Genomic DNA, 22,154 nt, shown 5'->3' with positions numbered 1-22,154 from the left:
GAAATCAACTGTGGGAGCAATTATTAGGAAATGGAAGACATACAAGACCACTGATAATCTCCCTCGATCTGGGGCTCCACGCAAGATCTCACCCCGTGGGGTCAAATGATCACAAGAACGGTGAGCAAAAATCCCAGAACCACACGGGGGGACCTAGTGAATGACCTGCAGAGAGCTGGGACCAAAGTAACAAAGCCTACCATCAGTAACACACTACGCCGCCAGGGACTCAAATCCTGCAGTGCCAGACGTGTCCCCCTGCTTAAGCCAGTACATGTCCAGGCCCGTCTGAAGTTTGCTAGAGTGCATTTGGATGATCCAGAAGAGGATTGGGAGAATGTCATATGAAACCAAAATATAACTTTTTGGTAAAAACTCAACTCGTCGTGTTTGGAGGACAAAGAATGCTGAGTTGCATCCAAAGAACACCATACCTACTGTGAAGCATGGGAGTGGAAACATAATGCTTTGAGGCTGTTTTTCTGCAAAGGGACCAGGACGACTGATCCGTGTAAAGGAAAGAATGAATGGGGCCATGTATCGTGAGATTTTGAGTGAAAACCTCCTTCCATCAGCAAGGGCATTGAAGATGAAACGTGGTTGGGTCTTTCAGCATGACAATGATCCCAAACACACCGCCCGGGCAACGAAGGAGTGGCTTCGTAAGAAGCATTTCAAGGTCCTGGAGTGGCCTAGCCAGTCTCCAGATCTCAACCCCATAGAAAATCTTTGGAGGGAGTTGAAAGTCTGTGTTGCCCAGTGACAGCCCCAAAACATCACTGCTCTAGAGGAGATCTGCATGGAGGAATGGGCCAAAATACCAGCAACAGTGTGTGAAAACCTTGTGAAGACTTACAGAAAACGTTTGACCTGTGTCATTGCCAACAAAGGGTGTATAACAAAGTATTGAGAAACTTGTTATTGACCAAATACTTATTTTCCACCATAATTTGCAAATACATTCATAAAAAATCCTACAATGTGATTTTCTGGATTTTTTTTCTCATTTTGTCTGTCATAGTTGACGTGTACCTATGATGAAAATTACAGGCCTCTCTCATCTTTTTACGTGGGAGAACTTACACAATTGGTGGCTGACTAAATACTTTTTTCCCCCACTGTACATACACATACATACACATACATATCCTTTAAAAATATATATATATTCCCCTTTATTACTTTCCAATCCCGCCACCCTTTCCCCACTTGGAGTAAACTAGTGAACAACAACGCCTAGGCCTCTACTTCCAGCCCATACCCACTATCTACATTTTATGGACACAGTCAATTTTACAATAATTACATTTTGTTTGTTCTTTCTCCTGAACTTCTTCTACTCTCAACCTCTCCTGATCATTTTCATGATGTCCATCCGGTTTGCTTGTATATGCCATATCTTTCTAACTGTGCTCCTTCACAAAAGCTCCCAACCTACAACCCATACTCTTATTATGGACATAGCGTGCCTACATTATTAGTTATCTTGTTATTGTTTGTTGTTAGTTGTTATTAGTCCCATCCTTCAATTCCATTCAACACCTCCCATTCAACACCATCCATATAGGATTTCTATTTGCCATATATATTTCAACTGTACTGTGATGTCTTACAAAAGTTCTGAACCTTTCTATTCTCATTGTTTCTACAGATTGTGAATTGAATTTTTTTTTGCTAATAGTATTATTATGTTATTGATCGATTGACTATGACTTTTCAGATCACCCAGTAATGCTATCTGCAGGGTTAGCTCCAGGTAAATATTGCAATCCTTTAGCCATTCCTGGACCTGTGTCCAAAAACAAGCTACAAATGGACAGTACCAAAACAAATGATGTAATTTCTGTCTCTTCGCAGCAAAATCTGCAGAGCTGGGAAGATTGTATCCCCCATATAAATAACATTCTATTGGTAGCAAGAATTTTATATAATAATTTAAATTGAAAGATTCTAAGTTTTGAATCCGGTGTCGTTTTGCGTATCAGTTCATAAACACTATGCCATGGGATCGGTACGTCAAAAATCTCTTCCCAACTATTTTGCAATCTATATGGGACGGCTGTCAATCCTTTGGTCCTTAAATTAAACTGATATACTTTTTTATTTATCACAGTTTTCCTTAACCAATTATGTTATTTAATGCAAGGCCGACAGACAAGTTCCTTACTTTCTCCTCCTTCCACTTTCCTCTTCCATTTTTGCGGTAAGACTGCAATTATTTGGTTGTAAGTTTGGGTAGAGCAGACATTTCCATATGTTTTTGTTAGCTGCATGTGCGACATAACTCCACCAGTCCGTCCTACCGATGATATCATTTACAAAGATTATACATTTTTTAAACATTTTGTCAAAAAAATAAGGTTTTTTTGTCAATTATTATATTTGAGTTTAACCACAATATTTGTTGCATTATTTGTTCTGTCGTTTCTGGAGGATTACATTTAAATTGCAACCAACTTTCTATGGCTTGTAGAAATAGTGATATCTGGGAGATGATTTCCTTTTCAAATAACTGAAAGTGAGTGGTTGTAATCTGAATAAAGGGAAAAAGGCCATTCTTGAACATTGGGTGAGACAATCTTACTAATTTGCTAGAGAACCAGTTCGGATTTAAGTATAACTTTTGTATGACTGAAGCTTTTAGTGATAGGTCTAATGCTTTAATATTTAATCATTTCTGTCCTCCGAATTCATATTCATTAAAAAAATAGGCCCGTTTAATTTTGTCTGGCTTGCTGTTCCAAATAAAATGGAATATTTCTTTCTCATATAATTTAAAAAACTGTTCGCTAGGCGTAGGCAAGACCATAAGCAAATAGGTTAATTAGGGTGATTTTTCCACAAATTGACAGGCACCCACCTTTCCATGGTAGCAAGATCTTATCTATTTTTGCTAACTTTCTATTATAATTTATTGAAGTGAGATCATTTATTTCCTTTGGGATATGTATTCCGAGTATATCCACATCACCATCAGATCATTTTATTGGTAAACTACATGGCAATGTACTATTTTTTATTTTTTATTGATCCAATACGTAATATAGTACATTTGTCATAATTTGGTTGTAATCCAGAGAGGTTAGATCCTCTATGAGGCTGTGGAGCGATTCTAGTTTTGGATTTAAAAGAAAACATGAATCATCAGCGTACAATGACACCTTTGTTTTTAAGCCCTGGATTTCTAATCCCCTGATATTATTGTTGGATCTGATTTTAATAGCTAACATCTCGATGGCCACAATACCCCAACCAGAAGCCATGGATTACAGGAAACATCCGCACTGAGCTAAAGGGTAGAGCTGCCGCTTTCAAGGAACGGGACTCTAACCCGGACGCTTATAAGAAATCCCGCTATGACCTCCGACGAACCATCAAACAGGCAAAGAGTCAATACAGGTCTAAGATTGAATCATACTACACTGGCTCTGACGCTCGTCGGATGTGGCAGGGCTTGAAAACTATTACAGACTACAAAGGGAAGCACAGCCGCGAGCTGCCCAGTGACACAAGCCTACCAGACGAGCTAAACCACTTCTATGCTCGCTTCGAGGCAAGCAACACTGAAGCATGCATGAGAGCACCAGCTGTTCCGGACGACTATGTGATCACGCTCTCCGTAGCCGATGTGAATAAGACTTTTAAGCAGGTCAACATTCACAAGGCCGCAGGGCCAGACGGATTACCAGGACGTGTACTCCGAGCATGTGCTGACCAACTGGCAAGTGTCTTCACTGACATTTTCAACATGTCCCTGACTGAGTCTGTAATACCAACATGTTTCAAGCAGACCACCATAGTCCCCGTGCCCAAGAACTCTAAGATAACCTGCCTAAATGACTACCGACCCGTAGCACTGACGTCTGTAGCCATGAAGTGCTTTGAAAGACTGGTCATGGCTCACATCAACAGCATAATCCCAGAAACCCTAGACCCACTCCAATTTGCATACCGCCCCAACAGATCCACAGATGATGCAATCTCTATCGCACCCACACTGCCCTTTCCCACCTGGACAAGAGGAACACCTACGTGAGAATGCTATTCATTGACTACAGCTCAGCATTCAACACCATAGTGCCCTCTAAGCTCATCACTAAGCTAAGGATCCTGGGACTAAACACCTCCCTCTGCAACTGGATCCTGGACTTCCTGACGGGCCGCCCCCAGGTGGTAAGGGTAGGTAACAACACATCTGCCACACTGATCCTCAACACGGGGGCCCCTCAGGGGTGCGTGCTCAGTCCCCTCCTGTACTCTCTGTTCACCCATGACTGCATGGCCAGGCACGACTCCAACACCATCATTAAGTTTGCCGACGACACAACAGTGGTAGGCCTGATCACCGACAACGATGAGACAGCCTATAGGGAGGAGGTCAGAGATCTGGCCGTGTGGTGCCAGGACAACAACCTCTCCCTCAACGTGACCAAGACAAAGGAGATGATTGTGGACTACAGGAAAAAAAAGAGGACTGAGCACGCCCCCATTCTCATCGACGGGGCTGTAGTGGAACAGGTTGAGAGCTTCAAGTTCCTTGGTGTCCACATCACCAACGAACTATCATGGTCCAAACACACCAAGACAGTCGTGAAGAGGGCACGACAAAGCCTATTCCCCTCAGGAGACTAAAAAGATTTGGCATGGGTCCTCAGATCCTCAAAAAATTCTACAGCTGCACCATCGAGAGCATCCTGACTGGTTGCATCACCGCCTGGTATGGCAACTGCTTGGCCTCTGACCGCAAGGCACTACAGAGGGTAGTGCGTACGGCCCAGTACATCACTGGGGCAAAGCTCCCTGCCATCCAGGACCTCTATACCAGGCGGTGTCAGAGGAAGGCCCTCAAAATTGTCAAAGACTCCAGCCACCCTAGTCATAGACTGTTCTCTCTGCTACCGCAGACGGCAAGCGGTACCGGAGTGCCAAGTCTAGGTCCAAAAGACTTCTCAACAGCTTCTACCCCCAAGCCATAAGACTCCTGAACAGCTAATCATGGCTACCCGGACTATTTGCACTGCCCCCCCACCCCATCCTTTTACGCTGCTGCTACTCTGTTAAGTATTTATGCATAGTCACTTTAACTCTACCCACATGTACATATTACCTCAACTACCTCAACTAGCCGGTGCCCCCGCACATTGACTATGCAACGGTACCCCCCTGTATATATAGCCTCCCTACTGTCACTTTATTTTACTGTATATATAGCCTCCCTACTGTCACTTTATTTTTACTTCTGCTCTTTTTTTCTCAACACTTTTTTTGTTGTTTTATTCTTACTTTTTTGTTTAAAATAAATGCACTGTTGGTTAAGGGCTGTAAGTAAGCATTTCACTGTAATGTCTGCACCTGTTGTATTCGGCGCATGTGACCAATAAAATTTGATTTGATTTGATTTGAATAAATAGATATGCCGATAGTGGACAACCTTGTTTCACTCCTCTTGACAGTTTAAAACTTTCTGAGAAATAGCCACTATTTACTATTTTACACTTAGGGTTACTATACATGATTTTGACCCATTTTATAAGAGGAGCTCCATGCTTGGGACTTTGAGCCTGAAGCCTGCTGGGTCCTGATAAAACCCACTTCCCAGAAAGTTATTTATACCCAGTGAGCGACACAGGGCTTAGCACTGACTCGTGTGTGTGTGCGTACGTGTGTGTGTGTATATGTGTGGCGGAGCGCTTCTCTCACTGTTTGTTGACAAGGCAAACGGTGTGAAAGGGGTTGTGGTGATTTATACCCGTTTCTCGCTCGAGCTGATTTGACTGGAGCCATATGCAGCTCTATAGAGTACCACAGTATTAGTCATAAAACCTAGTGGTCAAACAAGAAAATGTTTCAATTTTTTTTCCCACCATTAATTTTTCCCATAGGGGATTTTAGAAACACTTAAAATAAGGGCTGTGTTTCATGTAGGCTTACCCTGGCATGACGTTTTGATAACCGTGTAAATCTCTCTAGGACAAGGTGACTTTTATCAATACCTGTATTTACCCCCCCCCCAAATGAAATGCTAATTAGCTGATAATGTGGCTATCATAAAGAACTACAAATGCCATGATGATCTGGGCAAGACTGCCGAATTGAGGCAAAGGTAAGAATCTCTAGATTAATTCATGTTAGCTACATCTTGTAATGAATAAATTGCCAACATTTCTTTAAATTGACAATTCTGTGAACTGTCTTGTGCAAGTTTTAAATGGACACTACCTGTTAGCAAAGGCGTCAGCTAGAGATGACGTGCAGGGATTTGTAGTCTTGCATGATGTCTACTTTGATGCTAATTAGCATTTTCGAATCTGAGAGTAATTGGAGGTGAATATATTGATAAAAGACACCTTGTCCGAGAGAGATTTACACGGTTATCAAAACGTCATGCCATGGTAAGGCTACATGAAACACAGCCCTTATTTTAAGTGTTTCTAAAATTCCCTATGGGAAAAATGAATGGCGGAAAAACGATTTGGATCCATTTTCCTGTTTGACCACTAAGTTTTATGGGTATTATGACACCTCCACTGTGGGGCTCTATACAGGTAACTGCCAAAATAAAGGAAACACTAACATAAAGTGTCTTAATAGGGTGTTAGGGCACCATGAGCCACCAGAACAGCTTCATGCGCCTTAGCATAGATTCTACAAGTGGCTATAACTCTTATTGGAGGGATGCGAAGCCATTCTTGAACAGGAAATTCCATCATTTGGTGTTTTGTTGATGGAAAACGCTGTCTCAGCCACCGCTCCAGAACCTCCCATAAGTGTTCGATTGGGTTGAGATCTGGTGACTGAGACATACACACCCTTTAAACCCCCTCTGCTACTTTGAGACTCCTCTTTCAAAGTCACTGAGATCTTTTCTTCTAGCCATGGTAGCCAAAATAATGGGCAACTGGGCATTTTTATACATGACCCTAAGCATGATGGGATGTTTTAATTGCTTAATTAACTCAGGAACCACACCTGTGTGGAAGCACCTGCTTTCAATATACTTTGTATCCCTCATTTACTCCTGTGTTTCCTTTATTTTGGCAGTTACCTGTAGGTTCTTCCACTTACACGTATTTAATGTGGCATGGCTCACGTTTCCCATTGACCTCTGAGTGAAGCACTCTCGTCTGTGCTGTGTACCATAGATGGCAGTGCTAGCTGTCATGTGTTACATAGCGGTTTTCACATTACACAGTCCTTAGAGGAACTACCAGTAGGATAGCAACTGTTATTATTACTTTGTTGCAAAAGTAAGTACACTGAACAAAAATACAAACGCAACGTGTAAAGTGTTGGTCCCATTTTTCATGACCTGAAATAAAATATCCCAGAAATGTTCCATTTCAAAAAGCGTATTTCTCTCAAATGTTGTGCACAAATTTGTTTACATCCCTGTTAGTGAGCATTTCACCTTTGCCAAAATAATCCATCCACCTGACAGCTGTGGCATATCAAGAAGCTGATTAAACAGCATGATCATTACACAGGTGCACCTTGTGCTGGGGACAATAAAAGGCCACTATAAAATGTGCAGTTTTGTCACACAACACAATGCTACGCGCAGCAGGCATGCTGACTGCAGGAATGTCCACCAGAGCTGTTGCCAGAGAATTTAATGTTCATTTCTCTACCATAAGTCGCCTCCAACGTTGTTTTAGAGAATTTGGCAGTACGTCCAACCAACCTCACAACCGCAGATCACGCGTAACCATGCCAGCCCAGGACCTCCACATCTGGCTTCTTCACCTGGGGGATCGTTTGAGACCAGCCACCCGGACAGCTGATGAAACTGTGGGTTTGCACAACCAAAGGATTTTTGCACAAACTGTTAGAAACCGTCTCAGGGAAGCTCATCTACGTGCTCGTCGTCCTCACCAGGGTCTTGACCTGACTGCAGTTCGGCCTCGTAACCGACATCAGTGGGAAAATCCTCACCTTCGATGGCCACTGGCACACTGGAGAAGTGTGCTCTTCACGGATGAATCCCGGTTTCAACTGTACCGGGCAGATGGCGTGTGTGGTGTCGTGTGGGCGAGCAGTTTGCTGATGTCAACATTGTGAACAGAGTGCCCCATGGTGTGGTTATGGTATGGGCAGGCATAAGCTACGAACAACAAACACAATTGCATTTGATCAATGGCAATTTGAATGCACAGAGATACCGTGACAAGATCCTAAGGCCCATTGTTGTACCATTAATCTGCCGCCATCACCTCATGTAATAATGCACAGCCCCATGTCGCAAGGATCTGTACACAATTCCCGGAAGGTGAAAATGTCCCAGTTCTTCCATGGCCTGCATACTCACCAGACATGTCACCCATTGAGCATGTTTGGGATGCTCTGGATTGACATGTATGGCAAGAGTGTTCCAGTTCCTGCCAATATCCAGCAACTTTGGACAGCCATTGAAGAGGAGTGGGACAACATTCCACAGGCCACAATCAACAGCATGATCAACTCTATGCGATGTAGATGTATTGCGCTGCATGAAGCAAATGGTGGTCACACCAGATACTGACTGGTTTTCTGATCCTCGCACCTACCTTTTTTTTTTTTAGGTATCTGTGACCAATAGATGCATATCTGTATTCCCAGGCATGTGAAATCCATAGATTAGGGCCTAATGAATTTATTTCAATTGACTGATTTCCTTATATGAACTGTAACTCAGTCAAATCTTTGAAATTGTTGCATGTTGCGTTTATATTTTTGTTCAGTGTAGTTGGAGTACAATACAACTGGCGAAACCTACACACCCGATGCGAGGTAACCACTTAAGTTATAAGTTAGTTTTTCCCTTTTGTGAACAATGTAGTTTCCTTGCAGCATTGCCTAGGGTCTATATAATGTGCTGTGAAAGTTGTTGATCCTCATTCAGTCTGTACTGTGTGCTTTGTGTGTGGTCTCCCTCCAGCCCAGGCTGTATGTACAGGTGAGGAGCCGTGCTCTGGGCTCACTGCTAACCTCTGAGAGTGACCAGGACGACTCGTCCCCAGCCAGAGTGACCCTGTCCCCGGCCTGCTCTCTGGACACCCAGCGCTGGCTCTTCACTGGAGGACTGCTCCGCTGCAAGGTGAGTGAGTGAGTGAATGTGTGTGCATGCATGCATGCAGTGGAAGTGGTGTACTAGAGGGCGTGACAACCATATGTGTGTATGCATGAGGGGAGTGAAAGAGGTAAAGTCTCAACATTTACGCAAAACTAGAATGGGAATATTCTGGGAAATATGCAATCCTCTTCCCTATGGTATGCTATGGTAAGAATATGTGCATGTGTGTGTGTGTGTGTGTATTATGCAGTATCTGTGTGAAATACTGACAAGGTGTGTGTTGCCTGTAGGCCAGTAAGGCATGTCTTTCAGTGATCGGGGGGAAGGCCACAGTGGGGGCCAGAGTGGCCCTGTGGCCGGAACATGGACGCACACACCAAAGATGGAGCCTGAACCACAACGGAACCATCTCTTCCCATCTCAACCACAAACTAGTACTGGACTTGAGAGGTGAGACCATAAGAGTTCCACTATAATGTATGGTCTTTGATAAACACAGAGTAGCCTACTGTAATAGTGGAGAGCTGACAGATCAGACAGGTTTCTGTTGTGTATTGCTGCTGAAACTCAACTACCGTATGCTGTACTTAGTGGAGGATCTATTTTGAGATCATAACAACCATATTTTCAGAGCCGTCTCAGAAAAGAGGTAGAAATTGTATTGGTATAGAATTGGTTATTCCCAGAACCAGGAAATGCTGTATTTCCAGTTATACAAATACCAATCATTAGGGGAAAAAAGCATGGACGTAACTTATTTTCAGTTGTCTCCAAGACACAATAGAAGAAAGATTGTTGCCTAAAAGGAACCATTTGTGAAATGTCTTTCAGGTGGAACAGGTTTTGAGAGGGACCACCTGGTCGTCAATGAATTTGCCACTGATCAGGCCACACAGTTCTGGGACATAGAATAATATTTCAAAGACTCATAAAAAGTCCGGCCAAAGCCCTGCAGTGTCCCAGTGCAGTATGGGAGATGTAGTGTTTGTTTCTATCCTGGGAGAGCACTTCTCCCAGCCATCTGGCCCACGTGTCCATGACGACAGAGCAAGAAGCATTGTGTTCATTTCCTGTCTTTTTCTGTTTGATCTCAAGACCCAGAAACCATTGCAGCAGTGCTGACACCGAGTAGCGATACAGAATCCAATTGTCTTTATCTACTTGAACATGTCAGTGTGGCACTTAATTTGTAGACAGTTGAGAACTGACAGAGGAATAATTAAATGTCAAATTAGAGAGGAAAGTTTTTTTTGCTGATGTCAAGGAATTTGCTGCTGTAAGCTACCCTCGTCCTTAAAACATCATGATTTCATGTCACCACTAACTGCCGCTAGCCCAAGGTTAAATAGTCACTGGCCCTCTACAAATGTGTTTAGTGGGAGTGTTTTAAATGAGCGTCTGGTTATTTCACTGAAGCAAACGCAGAACCTTAATATATACAGTTGAAATCGGAAGTTTACATACACTTAGGTTGGAGTCATTAAAACTCGTTTTTCAACCACTCCACACATTTCTTGTTAATAAACTATAGTTTTGGCAAGTCGGTTAGGACATCTACTTTGTGCATGACACAAGTAATTTTTCCAACATTTGTTTACAGACAGATTATTTCATTTATAATTCACCATATCACAATTCCAGTGGGTCAGAAGTTTACATACACTAAGTTGACTGTGCCTTTAAACAGCTTGGAAAATTCCAGAAAATGATGTCATGGCTTTAGAAGCTTCTGATAGGCTAATTGACATCATTTGAGTCAATTGGAGGTATACCTGTGGATGTATTTCAAGGCCTACCTTCAAACTCAGTGCCTCTTTGCTTGACAACATGGGACAATCAAAAGAAGTCAGCCAAGACCTCAGAAAATAAATGTAGACCTCCACAAGTCTGGTTCATCCTTGGGAGCAATTTCCAAACTCCTGAAGGTACCACGTTCATCTGTACAAACAATATTACGCAAGTATAAACACCATGGGACCACGCAGCCGTCATACCGCTCAGGAAGGAGATGCGTTCTGTCTCCTAGAGATGAGCGTACTTTGGTGCGAAAAGTGCAAATCAATCCCAGAACAACAGCAAAGGACCTTGTGAATATGCTGGAGGAAACAAGTACAAAAGTACTGTATATATATCCAAAGTAAAACGAGTCCTATATCGACATAACCTGAAAGGCTGCTCAGCAAGGAAGAAGCCACTGCTCCAAAACCGCCATAAAAAAGCCAGACTACGGTTTGCAACTGCACATGGGGACAAAGATCGTACTTTTTTGAGAAATGTCGTCTGGTCTGATGAAACAAAAATAGAACTGTTTGGCCATAATGACCATCTTTATATTTGAAGGAAAAACGGGGACGCTTGCAAGCCGAAGAACACCATCCCAACAGTGAAGCACGGGGGTTGCAGCATCATGCTGTGGGGGTGCTTTTCTGCAGGAGGGACTGGTGCACTTCACAAAATAGATGGCATCATGAGGAAGGAAAATGATGTGGATATATTGAAGCAACATCTCAAGACATCAGTCAGGAAGTTAAAGCTTGGTCACAAATGGGTCTTCCAAATGGACAATGACCCTAAGCATACTAAGTTGTGGCAAAATGGCTTAAGGACAAAGTCAAGGTACCATCACAATGCCCTGACCTCAATTCTATAGAACATTTGTGGGCAGAACTGAAAAAGCGTGTGCGAGCAAGGAGGCCTACAAACCTGACTCAGTTACACCAGCTCTGTCAGGAGGAATGGGCCAAAATTCACCCAATTTATTGTAGGTAGCTTGTGGAAGGCTACCCGAAATGTTTGACCCAAGTTAAACAATTTAAAGGCAATGCTACCAAATACTAATTGAGTGTATGTAAACTTCTGACACACTGGGAATGTGATGAAATAAATAAAATCTGAAATAAATCACTCTACTATTATTCTGACATTTCACATTCTTAAAATAAAGTGGTGATCCTAACTGACCTAAAACAGGGAATTTGTACTAGGATTAAATGTCAGGAATTGTGAAAAACTGAGTTTAAATGTATTTGGCTAAGGTGTATGTAAACTTCCGACTTCAACTGTATGTATGATATTCAGGTATAGGTGTATTCAAACATTTCAAAAATAATTGATGTCCATAAAGATGATAAGATGACAGTGTTCGGTTCAGGCAAGCTGATGGTATATTAATAATAAAGATGTTTGTTTTTAAATCTGTGATTAATATTAAAGGTCAATGTCATATCTGTTCACTTGCTGTGGGTTGTTATTCAAAGGTTCTGAGAACTATAGCTGATTGGGAGAAAAGGATTGACAGGTACAGCATTCAGTACATTTTCAGAGGATACACTCCAAAGTAATGCAAGATTTTCAAAGCCATTAAATTCTCTTTACAAAATAAAGAGAATTTAATGGCTTTAAATCTTCTTGCATTACTTTGGAGTTTATCCTCTGAAAATGTATTGAATGCTGTACCTGTCAATGATCAAAAGGTCCATAGTTCCAAATGGCTTTTTGCAATTCATAGAGAGATAATGCCACAATGTGGTGCAATATGTAAGTTGCAAGCTTGAACAATGATTTCTGTAAATGTTTGTTCATTTTGTTCAGGCTATTGATGTTTGATGGAGAGACATATCGTTTGCCAGTGTGAGTCAGTAGTCAGGCGGTTTGCACGTAGGCCTGGATGACTACAGTAACAACTTCCACAGTAGTTACAATACAGTACAGACATTTGGCTGGGCTGATCTTACTGTGCACCTCATTGTCCTCGTCACATGGGACACTGCTGAACAATAGCAGGCCCTGTCCTGGAAGAATACTGTATCACAGACCAGCCATGTGCCATCTATCTGAACAGTTTTTTAAAATAAATTGTGTACAGACAGGCACGTGTATGATAATCAATTTTGAGAAGTGTCACAAGTTGATGAAATATGTCATGATTAGATCTAGGGCTCTATTCAATCTGTATCGCTGAAGCAATAGAAATGTAAAGGTAATTTCCGATTGAGCCGACATGTAGCGTTTACCGTGAATGCAGTCTCCACTAACGCGGGAACATTGCCTTTCAATTTAAATCACAAATGTAACGCTTAACTTCTGCGATACGGATTGAATAGTGTCCTTACAGTAATATCCGATCTGTAAACAGAGATTCAATTGTAATTTGTATTGTGTGATAACATGTTCTTAAAGATCTCATTTCACACACACACGTCTCTCGTGACGGACGAAAACATAGCGCTCACGCACAATTTGGTTCTGGTTTGCCGAGATTACTTAATTACCCATACATGCTTGTGTGTGTAATGTTTAAACTTTAAATAAATTAAGCACACACCAAAGCAAGGTACACTGTCAACTGCTGGAATTGGTTGTGTGCACTCCTCTAGCTCCATCTATTGGAAAGATTCCTTTATGGCCTAGTTCCCTCTAGATGTAGAACTGATGTACAACACATTTCTTAAGGCATATAACACTTCAATCAAACCCATTCACTAAAACACATGTGTTTTCTAAAAGAAATTCAAACAATAGAATGTGCACAGATGTCCAACTCCATACTCCTTTATAAAATAATTTGTACTTGGAAAATTACAATAAAATACAAAGTACTCTTTACAAACTCTTCTCCAAACATCCTTCTTGAAAAATAAAATTCTCCATTAGCAGAATAGGACTACCATCCCAAATTAATCTGCAAGGTGGTCATTTAAATGTGGATGCAGAAGTCATTACATTATAAATGCCTTCATTTTAGTGGCCCATTCAACATACTGGCATCACTGGAAATAATGATGTCTTATCAAGAGACTAACAGTACTATGAAGTAATAAGACTGAAAATTAAAACTGCTATAAGTTGGTAATAACTAGCGATATTGCGGGAGTTAACTTTTGTCTCCCAGTCCCAAATATTACAGCATTTCTTTCATAAATGGCGAACCACTACACAATGATCTATTTGCCAAACCTGTGTGTAATTGCTGTCGATTGTCAGAAAAAAAAAAAAAAAAGTATATTATATATATATATATATATATAAAATGGTTACTATTAAGTATTACAATTACTCCAAAATAACATCAAATGGTCAGTGTACATGCTAACCTGATAAAATAAATTTCCTAATTTCACTCAAGTAAAATATGACAAAACATCTCTCTGAGAAAGACAAGTGCTTCTTTGGGTTACTAAGGACGATAACTCAAGACAGATTTTAGACAAACAATCTGTGTTCATTTTACAAATGACTCTTACTTAAATAACTGAGACAACATCTTTAAGAGATAAATAAAACATAAGGACCTAGTATCATAATTTAAGTAACTTCAAAAACATCAGATACAGTACTTGTAATTTTGAAACATTCTACAATGTTAAACTTAGTGCGTTTGATTTGCACACCAGTGTGTCCTGGATGGACGGATATAACACTTGATTTAGAAATCGGCAAAACTGACAAAGATCCTGACAGCTAGCATTGAGTAAACAAGTGGCAATGGCACAATATGAAGCTGCATTCAAAATAGAGCCAATCAGACTTGAAACCTACAACACTGACCATAGCTTAATTCAACTATTACTTCATAAATTGCCTGTCATTGCTTTGCAATAAATAGTTTACATTATGGAGACAGTAAACGGTATTTCCCAAATAAAATTAAAAGGACAGACATGTAACCTACCAGACTGCACTACCTCGAGAGTGCTGGTAGAGTGCTTTGGTTTTGTATTTGGCTGTTAATCCATTGAAACTAAATAGTGTAAAATAAACTACATATTCATGGGTCCTTTGAGGGAGAAACTAAATCACTTTGAAAGAGATTCAATATAAAACCATAACAAGTATGGTGGTCCTTACATACAGTGGGGGAAAAAAGTATTTAGTCAGCCACCAATTGTGCAAGTTCTCCCACTTAAAAAGATGAGAGAGGCCTGTAATTTTCATCATAGGTACACGTCAACTATGACAGACAAATTGAGGAAAAATAATCCAGAAAATCACATTGTAGGATTTTTAATGAATTTATTTGCAAATTATGGTGGAAAATAAGTATTTGGTCACCTACAAACAAGCAAGATTTCTGGCTCTCACAGACCTGTAACTTCTTCTTTAAGAGGCTCCTCTGTCCTCCACTCGTTACCTGTATTAATGGCACCTGTTTGAACTTGTTATCAGTATAAAAGACACCTGTCCACAACCTCAAACAGTCACACTCCAAACTCCACTATGGCCAAGACCAAAGAGCTGTCAAAGGACACCAGAAACAAAATTGTAGACCTGCACCAGGCTGGGAAGACTGAATCTGCAATAGGTAAGCAGCTTGGTTTGAAGAAATCAACTGTGGGAGCAATTATTAGGAAATGGAAGACATACAAGACCACTGATAATCTCCCTCGATCTGGGGCTCCACGCAAGATCTCACCCAGTGGGGTCAAAATGATCACAAGAACGGAGAGCAAAAATCCCAGAACCACACGGGGGGACCTAGTGAATGACCTGCAGAGAGCTGGGACCAAAGTAACAAAGCCTACCATCAGTAATACACTATGCCGCCAGGGACTCAAATCCTGCAGTGCCAGACATGTCCCCCTGCTTAAGCCAGTACATGTCCAGGCCCGTCTGAAGTTTGCTAGAGTGCATTTGGATGATCCAGAAGAGGATTGGGAGAATGTCATATGGTCAGATGAAACCAAAATAGAACGTTTTGGTAAAAACTCAACTCGTCGTGTTTGGAGGACAAAGAATGCTGAGTTGCATCCAAAGAACACCATACCTACTGTGAAGCATGGGGGTGGAAACATCATGCTTTGGGGCTGTTTTTCTGCAAAGGAACCAGGACGACTGATCTGTGTAAAGGAAAGAATGAATGGGGCCATGTATCGTGAGATTTTGAGTGAAAACCTCCTTCCATCAGCAAGGGCATTGAAGATGAAACGAAGGAGTGGCTTCGTAAGAAGCATTTCAAGGTCCTGGAGTGGCCTAGCCAGTCTCCAGATCTCAACCCCATAGAAAATCTTTGGAGGGAGTTGAAAGTCCGTGTTGCCCAGCAACAGCCCCAAAACATCACTGCTCTAGAGGAGATCTGCATGGAGGAATGGGCCAAAATACCAGCAACAGTGTGTTAAAACCTTGTGAAGACTTACAGAAAACGTTTGACCTGTGTCATTGCCAACAAAGGGTATATAACAAAGTATTGAGAAACTTTTGTTATTGACCAAATACTTATTTTCCACCATAATTTGCAAATAAATTCATTAAAAATCCTACAATGTGATTTTCTGGATTTGTTTTCTAATTTTGTCAGTCATAGTTGACGTGTACCTATGATGAAAATTACAGGCCTCTCTCATCTTTTTAAAGTGGGAGAACATGCACAATTGGTGGCTGACTAAATACTTTTTTTCCCCACTGTATGTCTGGCCCTTAAAATGTGTCTATTGCAGTCATCGGAGGATAGACTTGCGGTCGTGCAACTCGCTGACTAAAAGCTAAGCAGGGCTCAAATCATTTTATTTTTAAATCAGCAAATTAGTTGAGTTCCATTTTTTTTTTTTATGTTTTGTTCAATTTGTGAACCAGAAATGTCCTTCATTGAAAATGATAAGACAATTTTTCCAAATCAAAAAACAAGATTCAACAAAGTGCCTGAAGTGAAATGGGTCTGACCCTGATGCTAAGTGTTAGCTCATCATGGAGGAGCTCTGCAGGACGGAGTTCTGCTCAGAACACACCCTCTTCAGTGGCGGAGCTCCAGAACACTCCTCTTCCTCCTGTGTGGGGAAACACAGCTAGGTTTGTTTGAATCCATGTTTTATCAGTTTAATGTATAATGTTCTGAGTAGATTGTTGGACAAACTGAGTCTGATGTGTTGTCTTGAAAGTATATTGAACAAAAATATAAAAATGCAACATGTAAATGTTAGTCCCATGAGCTGAAAAAAAAAGCACAAAAAGCTTGTTCTTCTCAAATATTGTGCACAAATTTGTTTACATCCCTGTTAGTGAGCATTTCTCCTTTGCCGAGATAATCCATCCACCTGACAAGTGTGGCATATCAAGAAGCTAATTAAACAGCATGATCATTACACAGGTGCACTTTAAAAGGCCCCTCTAAAATGTGCAGTTTTGTCACAACACAATGCCACAGATGTCTCAAGTTCTGATAGATTGTGCAATTGGCATGCTGCCTGCAGGAATGTCCACCAGAGCTGTTGCCAGATAATTTCATGTTCATTTCTCTACCATAAGCCGCCTCCAACGTCATTTTAGAGAATTTGGCAGTACGTCCAACTGGCCTCACAACCGCAGACCAAATGTAACCACGCCAGCCCAGGACCTCCACATCAGTCTTCTTCACCTGTGTGATGGTCTGAGACCAGCCACCCGGACAGCTGATGAAACTGTGTTTGCACAACCAAAGAATTTCTGCACAAACTGTCAGAAACCGTCTCAGGGAAGAGCATCTGCGTGCTCATCGTCCTCACCAGGGTCTTGACCTGACTGCAGTTCGGAGTCGTAACCGACTTCAGTGAGCAAATGCTCACCTTTGATGGCCACTGGCACGGTGGAGAAGTGTGCTCTTCTTGGCAGACAGCGTGTATGGCGTCGTGTGAGCGAGCGGTTTGCTGATGTCAATGTTGTGAACAGAGTGCCGCATGGTGGTGGTGGGGTTATGGTATGAGCAGGCATAAGCTACGGACAACAAACACAATTGCATTTTATCAATGGCAATTTGAATGCACAGAGATATTGTGACGCGATCCTGAGGCCCATTGTCGTGCCATTCATCCGCAGCCATCACCTCAAGTTTCAGCATGATAACGCACGGCCCCATGTCGTAAGGATCTGTACACAATTCCTGGAAGCTGAAAATGTCCCAGTTCTTCGATGGCCTGTATACTCACCAGACATGTCACCCATTGAGCATGTTTGGGATGCTCTGGATCGACGTGTTCCATTTCCCACCAATATCTAGCAACTTCACACAGCCATTGAAGAGGAGTGGGACAGCATTCCACAGGTCACAATCAGCAACCTGATCAACTCAACACGAAGGAGATGTGTTGTGCTGCATGAGGCAAATGGTGGTCACCCCAGATACTCACTGGTTTTCTGATCAATGCCCCCCTCTTTTTTTTTTAAAGGTATCTGTGACCAACAGATATCTGTATTCCTAGTCATGTGAAATTCATAGATTAGGGCCGAGTGAATTAATTTCAATTGACTGATTTTCTGAAAATCTTTGTAATTGTTGCATGTTGAACTTATAATTTTGTTCAGTATAAATAGGTTGAGTAACAAAGCTGTGGTGTCGAAGTGGAATGATCCTTGAGATGTTCGATGCGTTTTACCTGAGTAGTGAGTGGCAACAGGTCCTCTTTAATCAGTAATGGAGGTTCGTCAGCCAGTTCACTTGGCAATGACGGCTCTGAAAACAAAAAAAAGTCTAATAAATAGACATTTACTTAACACCTCTAAGAATCAGAAGATACATGTGACCTTATTAGTTGACATCAAAATAATTGAAAAAGATCTTCAGTTAACGTTTCCATGTAGAGGTAAGTGTGTGTACATCTGTCTGTCCTTCTGTCTGTCTGTCTCACCCTCCATGATCTCCTGGCCCAGAGTCGGGGGCTGTGAGTCATCTGTGCGGAAGTCACACAGGTTCTTGGGGCTCAGAGGTTCACTCGGCTGGGGGCTGGAGTTACTGCTGCTGTCCACTTTGGGCTGGTACGCATCAGACAGGGAGCTCTGGTTACTGTTCTCATCTGGGGAGGAAGAGAGTACAGGAATAGGAGGAAATGGAGAGAGCTCTAGAACAGCATATGGTGAGGTCATACAGTGCATTTGGAAAGTATTCAGACCCCTTTACTTTTTCCATATTTTGTTACATTACAGCCTTATTCTAAAATTGATTAAAATTAGTTTTTTTCCCCTCATCAAGCTACACACAATACCCCATAATGACAAAGCAAAAACAGGCGATTAGAAATGTTTGCAAATTTATTAAAAACTCATATCACATTTACATAAGTATTCAGACCCTTTACTCCTTCGGCAGCGATTACAGCCATGAGTCTTCTTGGGTATGACGCTACAAGCTTGGCACACCTGTATTAGGCGAGTTTCTCCCATTCCTCTCTGCAGATCCTCTCAAGCTCTGTCAGGTTGGATGGGAGTGTCGCTGCACAGGTATTTTCAGGTCTCTCCAGAGATGTTTGATCAGGTTCAAGTCCGGGCTCTGGCTGGGCCACTCAAGGACATTCAGAGACTTGTCCCGAAGCCACTCCTGCGTTGTCTTGGCTGTGTGCTTAGGGTCGTTGTCCTGTTGGAAGGTGAACCTTCCCCCCAGTCTGAGGTCCTGAGTGCTCTGGAGCAGGTTATCATCAAGGATCGCTCTGTTCACCTTTCGCTCGATCCTGACTAGTCTCTAAGTCCCTGCCACTGAAAAACATCCCCACAGCATGATGCTGCCACCACCATGCTTCACTGTAGGGATGGTGCCAGGTTTCCTACAGACGTGACACTTGGCATTCAGGCCAAAGAGTTCAATCTTGGTTTCATCAGACCAGAGAATCTTGTTTCTCATGGTCTGAGAGTCCTTTAGGTGCCTTTTGGCAAACTCCAAGTGGGCGGTCATGTGCCTTTTACTGAGGAGTGGCTTCCATCTGGCCACTCTACCATAAAGGCCTGATTGGTGAAGTGCTGCAGAGATGGTTGTCCTTTTGGAAGGTTTTCCCATCTCCACAGAGGAACTCTGGAGCTCTGTCAGTGACCATCGGGTTCTTGGTTCACCTCCCTGACCAAGGCCCTTCTCCCCCGATTGCTCAGTTTGGCTGGGCAGCCAGCTCTAGGAAGAGTCTTGGTGGTTCCAAACTTCTTCCATTTAAGAATGATGGAGGCCACTGTGTTCTTGGGGCCCTTCAATGCTGCAGACATTTTTTGTCCTTCAACCTCATGGCTTGGTTTTTACTCTGACATGGACTGTCAACTGTGGGACCTTATATAGACAGGTGTGTGCCTTTCCAAATCATGTCCAATCAATTGAATTTACCACAGGTGGACTCCAATGAAGTTGTAGAAACATCAAGGACGATCAATGGAAACAGGACGCACCTGAGCTCAATTTCGAGTCTCATAGCAAAGGGTCTGAATATTTATGTAAATAAGGTATCTGTTTTTATTTTAAGAAATTTGCTAACATTTCTAAAAACCTGTTTTCGACTTTGTCATTGTGGGTATTGTGTGTAGATTGATGGGTGGGGAAATAATTTTATTCATTTTAGAATAAAGCTGTAACATAACAAAATGTGGAAAAAGTGAAGGGGATGGAATACTTTCCGAATGCACTGTATGTCACTGAAAACGGTTCTCCATTCTCACCATGAAAATCGAGAAGACTTGAATGTGTGTTTTCTGAGGCTGGATCTGTGGAGAAGCTATTCAGCTCCCTGACTGCTCCAACCGGGACCGCCTTACTCTTCTCCTACAAGAAGACAAAGCATTACAAACTGACATTGCTATTTAGGTTATTAAATAAGAAAATAACTTACTTCTTTTGTATCCACCACTGGCACCCATTTGAATATCCTCAAAGATGTGTCTCCGACAGTTACCCATTTCTTCTCCCTGTAGAAAACAATGAGTGCTCTCCTTTACAGTCAGATAGTTCAAGGGTCAAGTGCACCCATTGAAGTTGAAATGTAAAATGGTAAAGGTTAGGGTATGGACGTCCCAAGGATCCCGCATAGCATTAACCGTTTACATATCCTTTCCATAGAGTGGAATTATACCAATGAGTGCGATGATATTAGTGGAAGCTGCTACAAATAAGCGAGGATACACCTCACTGGCTATGGTTGGCTAGTATCTTATTGATTACTACATGACACTGCATAGTTCGCTTGCTAGCCTGTCTGTCCATTCACCAATTATAAGCGTATTAGCAAGCTAGCTAACGAGCTTTCCACGAGCTTTGCGCAAGTCTACTTTTGGGTCGCCTCTTGTTGAAAAGCCACTTGTCTCGAGGGAGAAAGCTTCACAGTGATTCTCATTGGCTGTGCTCTCGGTCTTTCGCTGTCATTCTGTCTCAAACCACGCCTCCGTGTCGCTGAACTTTCTGTATCCGCAATCTTTTATGATCTTTCACACAAATAAACAGTGTTGTACTTACCATCTTCTGACCCTTTCAATGGCCGCCATCACCTTCTTCATGTCATCTTTAGCGCGGCTTCGTGTCTCAGCGCGAACCGAGCGTCCAGACATCTTTGTGCTTGGTTTTAGTTTTACTTGCCTCCGACAGACTGTTCAGCTTTCGCTAGCGCTCCGTCCTGCCCACCGAATCTCGCGAGCTTTCGGGACCCATTCGCTTGTTCTCACAGAACGCCCTCACTAAATGTGCATGTTTATCATCTGGGGTCACTTGCTACATTGCAGTTACACTGGCATCACTAAGGCCGTGTCTAGACTTGACAGTTCATGCAGCGTTCTTATTCTTATCATGGAGTTCTGATCATGGAATTCCGAACACGTCATGCGTCTACTACACCTACATTTAAATGTATCTACCGTGTCCAGGTTCCCTTTTCCCGCGCTATATTGAAATGCCGGTACGCATTCTGCAAATTGTAAAACAGGCTAAATCTGATAGCAACAACTTGATGGCAGTAGCCAACTACTGTAGCTAACTAGCCAGCAAGCTAGCTAGCAAAGCAAAAGGGATTGCAAACAGGTTAGCATAACTCTAGCCAAACAACAATATCACAGGCTAGGAACGTATTTCCTAGCCTCTCGCTCCCAAAACATACGTTTTATGGAGAGTTGTGGTCGAATTGCTGACGACGTCGCCCACTGTATGCGCTGTAGGTAGCCTGGTTGCGTCCAGACTGAAGAGAAACCCTGACCACACAATGCAGCCCTGACCACCAGTGGTTGGTTACTGCCATCAAGTTGTTGTGTTATCAGATTGAGGCGCTTCCACCGTTTACAGAATGCATACTGGCATTTGAATATAGCGCGGGAAAAGGGAATCCCGACGCAGTCGACATTTAAATGTCGGTGTAGACGCATAATGTGTTCACTAGTCAATCAGAATACAAAAGCTGCATGAACTATC

The 22,154-nt window shown here is 42.2% G+C and overlaps 2 protein-coding genes across 4 annotated transcripts in view; one reads left to right on the top strand and one right to left on the bottom strand.

Annotated features, from left to right (window-relative positions):
- The window catches only part of LOC121579352, a 79,649-nt gene extending 69,098 nt beyond the window's left edge, over nucleotides 1–10,551 (top strand). For 2 of the 3 annotated variants that reach the window (XM_045224262.1, XM_041893874.2), the window contains exons 20-22: nucleotides 8,915–9,073; nucleotides 9,340–9,499; nucleotides 9,881–10,551. In XM_045224262.1, coding sequence (XP_045080197.1) covers nucleotides 8,915–9,073; nucleotides 9,340–9,499; nucleotides 9,881–9,963 — 402 coding nt within the window. In that variant the 3' untranslated portion in view covers nucleotides 9,964–10,551. Of the gene's footprint in view, nucleotides 1–8,717; nucleotides 8,767–8,914; nucleotides 9,074–9,339; nucleotides 9,500–9,880 lie in introns of those variants that run through there. The other variant, XM_045224263.1, reaches the window with a different exon arrangement.
- A 5,835-nt stretch (nucleotides 10,552–16,386) lies between these two features.
- On the bottom strand, nucleotides 16,387–21,954 carry LOC121580200 (B-cell CLL/lymphoma 7 protein family member B-A-like). The gene is made up of 6 exons (XM_041895257.2): nucleotides 21,213–21,954; nucleotides 20,593–20,668; nucleotides 20,423–20,525; nucleotides 18,643–18,807; nucleotides 18,391–18,467; nucleotides 16,387–16,809 (listed from the first exon to the last, which is right to left on the bottom strand). The coding sequence occupies exons 1-6, from the start codon at nucleotides 21,302–21,304 to the stop codon at nucleotides 16,720–16,722; spliced, it is 603 nt and encodes a 200-aa protein (XP_041751191.1). The 5' UTR covers nucleotides 21,305–21,954; the 3' UTR covers nucleotides 16,387–16,719.
- Nucleotides 21,955–22,154: the final 200 nt, after the last annotated feature.

The sequence above is a fragment of the Coregonus clupeaformis genome, chromosome 13 (assembly GCF_020615455.1).
Source record: "Coregonus clupeaformis isolate EN_2021a chromosome 13, ASM2061545v1, whole genome shotgun sequence".
NCBI lineage: Eukaryota > Metazoa > Chordata > Actinopteri > Salmoniformes > Salmonidae > Coregonus > Coregonus clupeaformis.
Note: the sequence above shows the minus strand (reverse complement) of the source record. Positions and strands in the feature narration are given on the sequence as shown.

Excerpts from the sequence above, each read along its gene's own strand:
- LOC121580200 (XM_041895257.2), bottom strand. The coding sequence starts at position 21,304 with ATGTCTGGACGCTCGGTTCGCGCTGAGACACGAAGCCGCGCTAAAGAT. Across the intron at positions 20,669-21,212 it reads ATTGAAAGGGTCAGAAGATG|GGAGAAGAAATGGGTAACTG; the intron begins GTAAGTACAACA and ends TGTTTTCTACAG. Across the intron at positions 18,468-18,642 it reads GGGCCAGGAGATCATGGAGG|AGCCGTCATTGCCAAGTGAA; the intron begins GTGAGACAGACA and ends TTTTGTTTTCAG.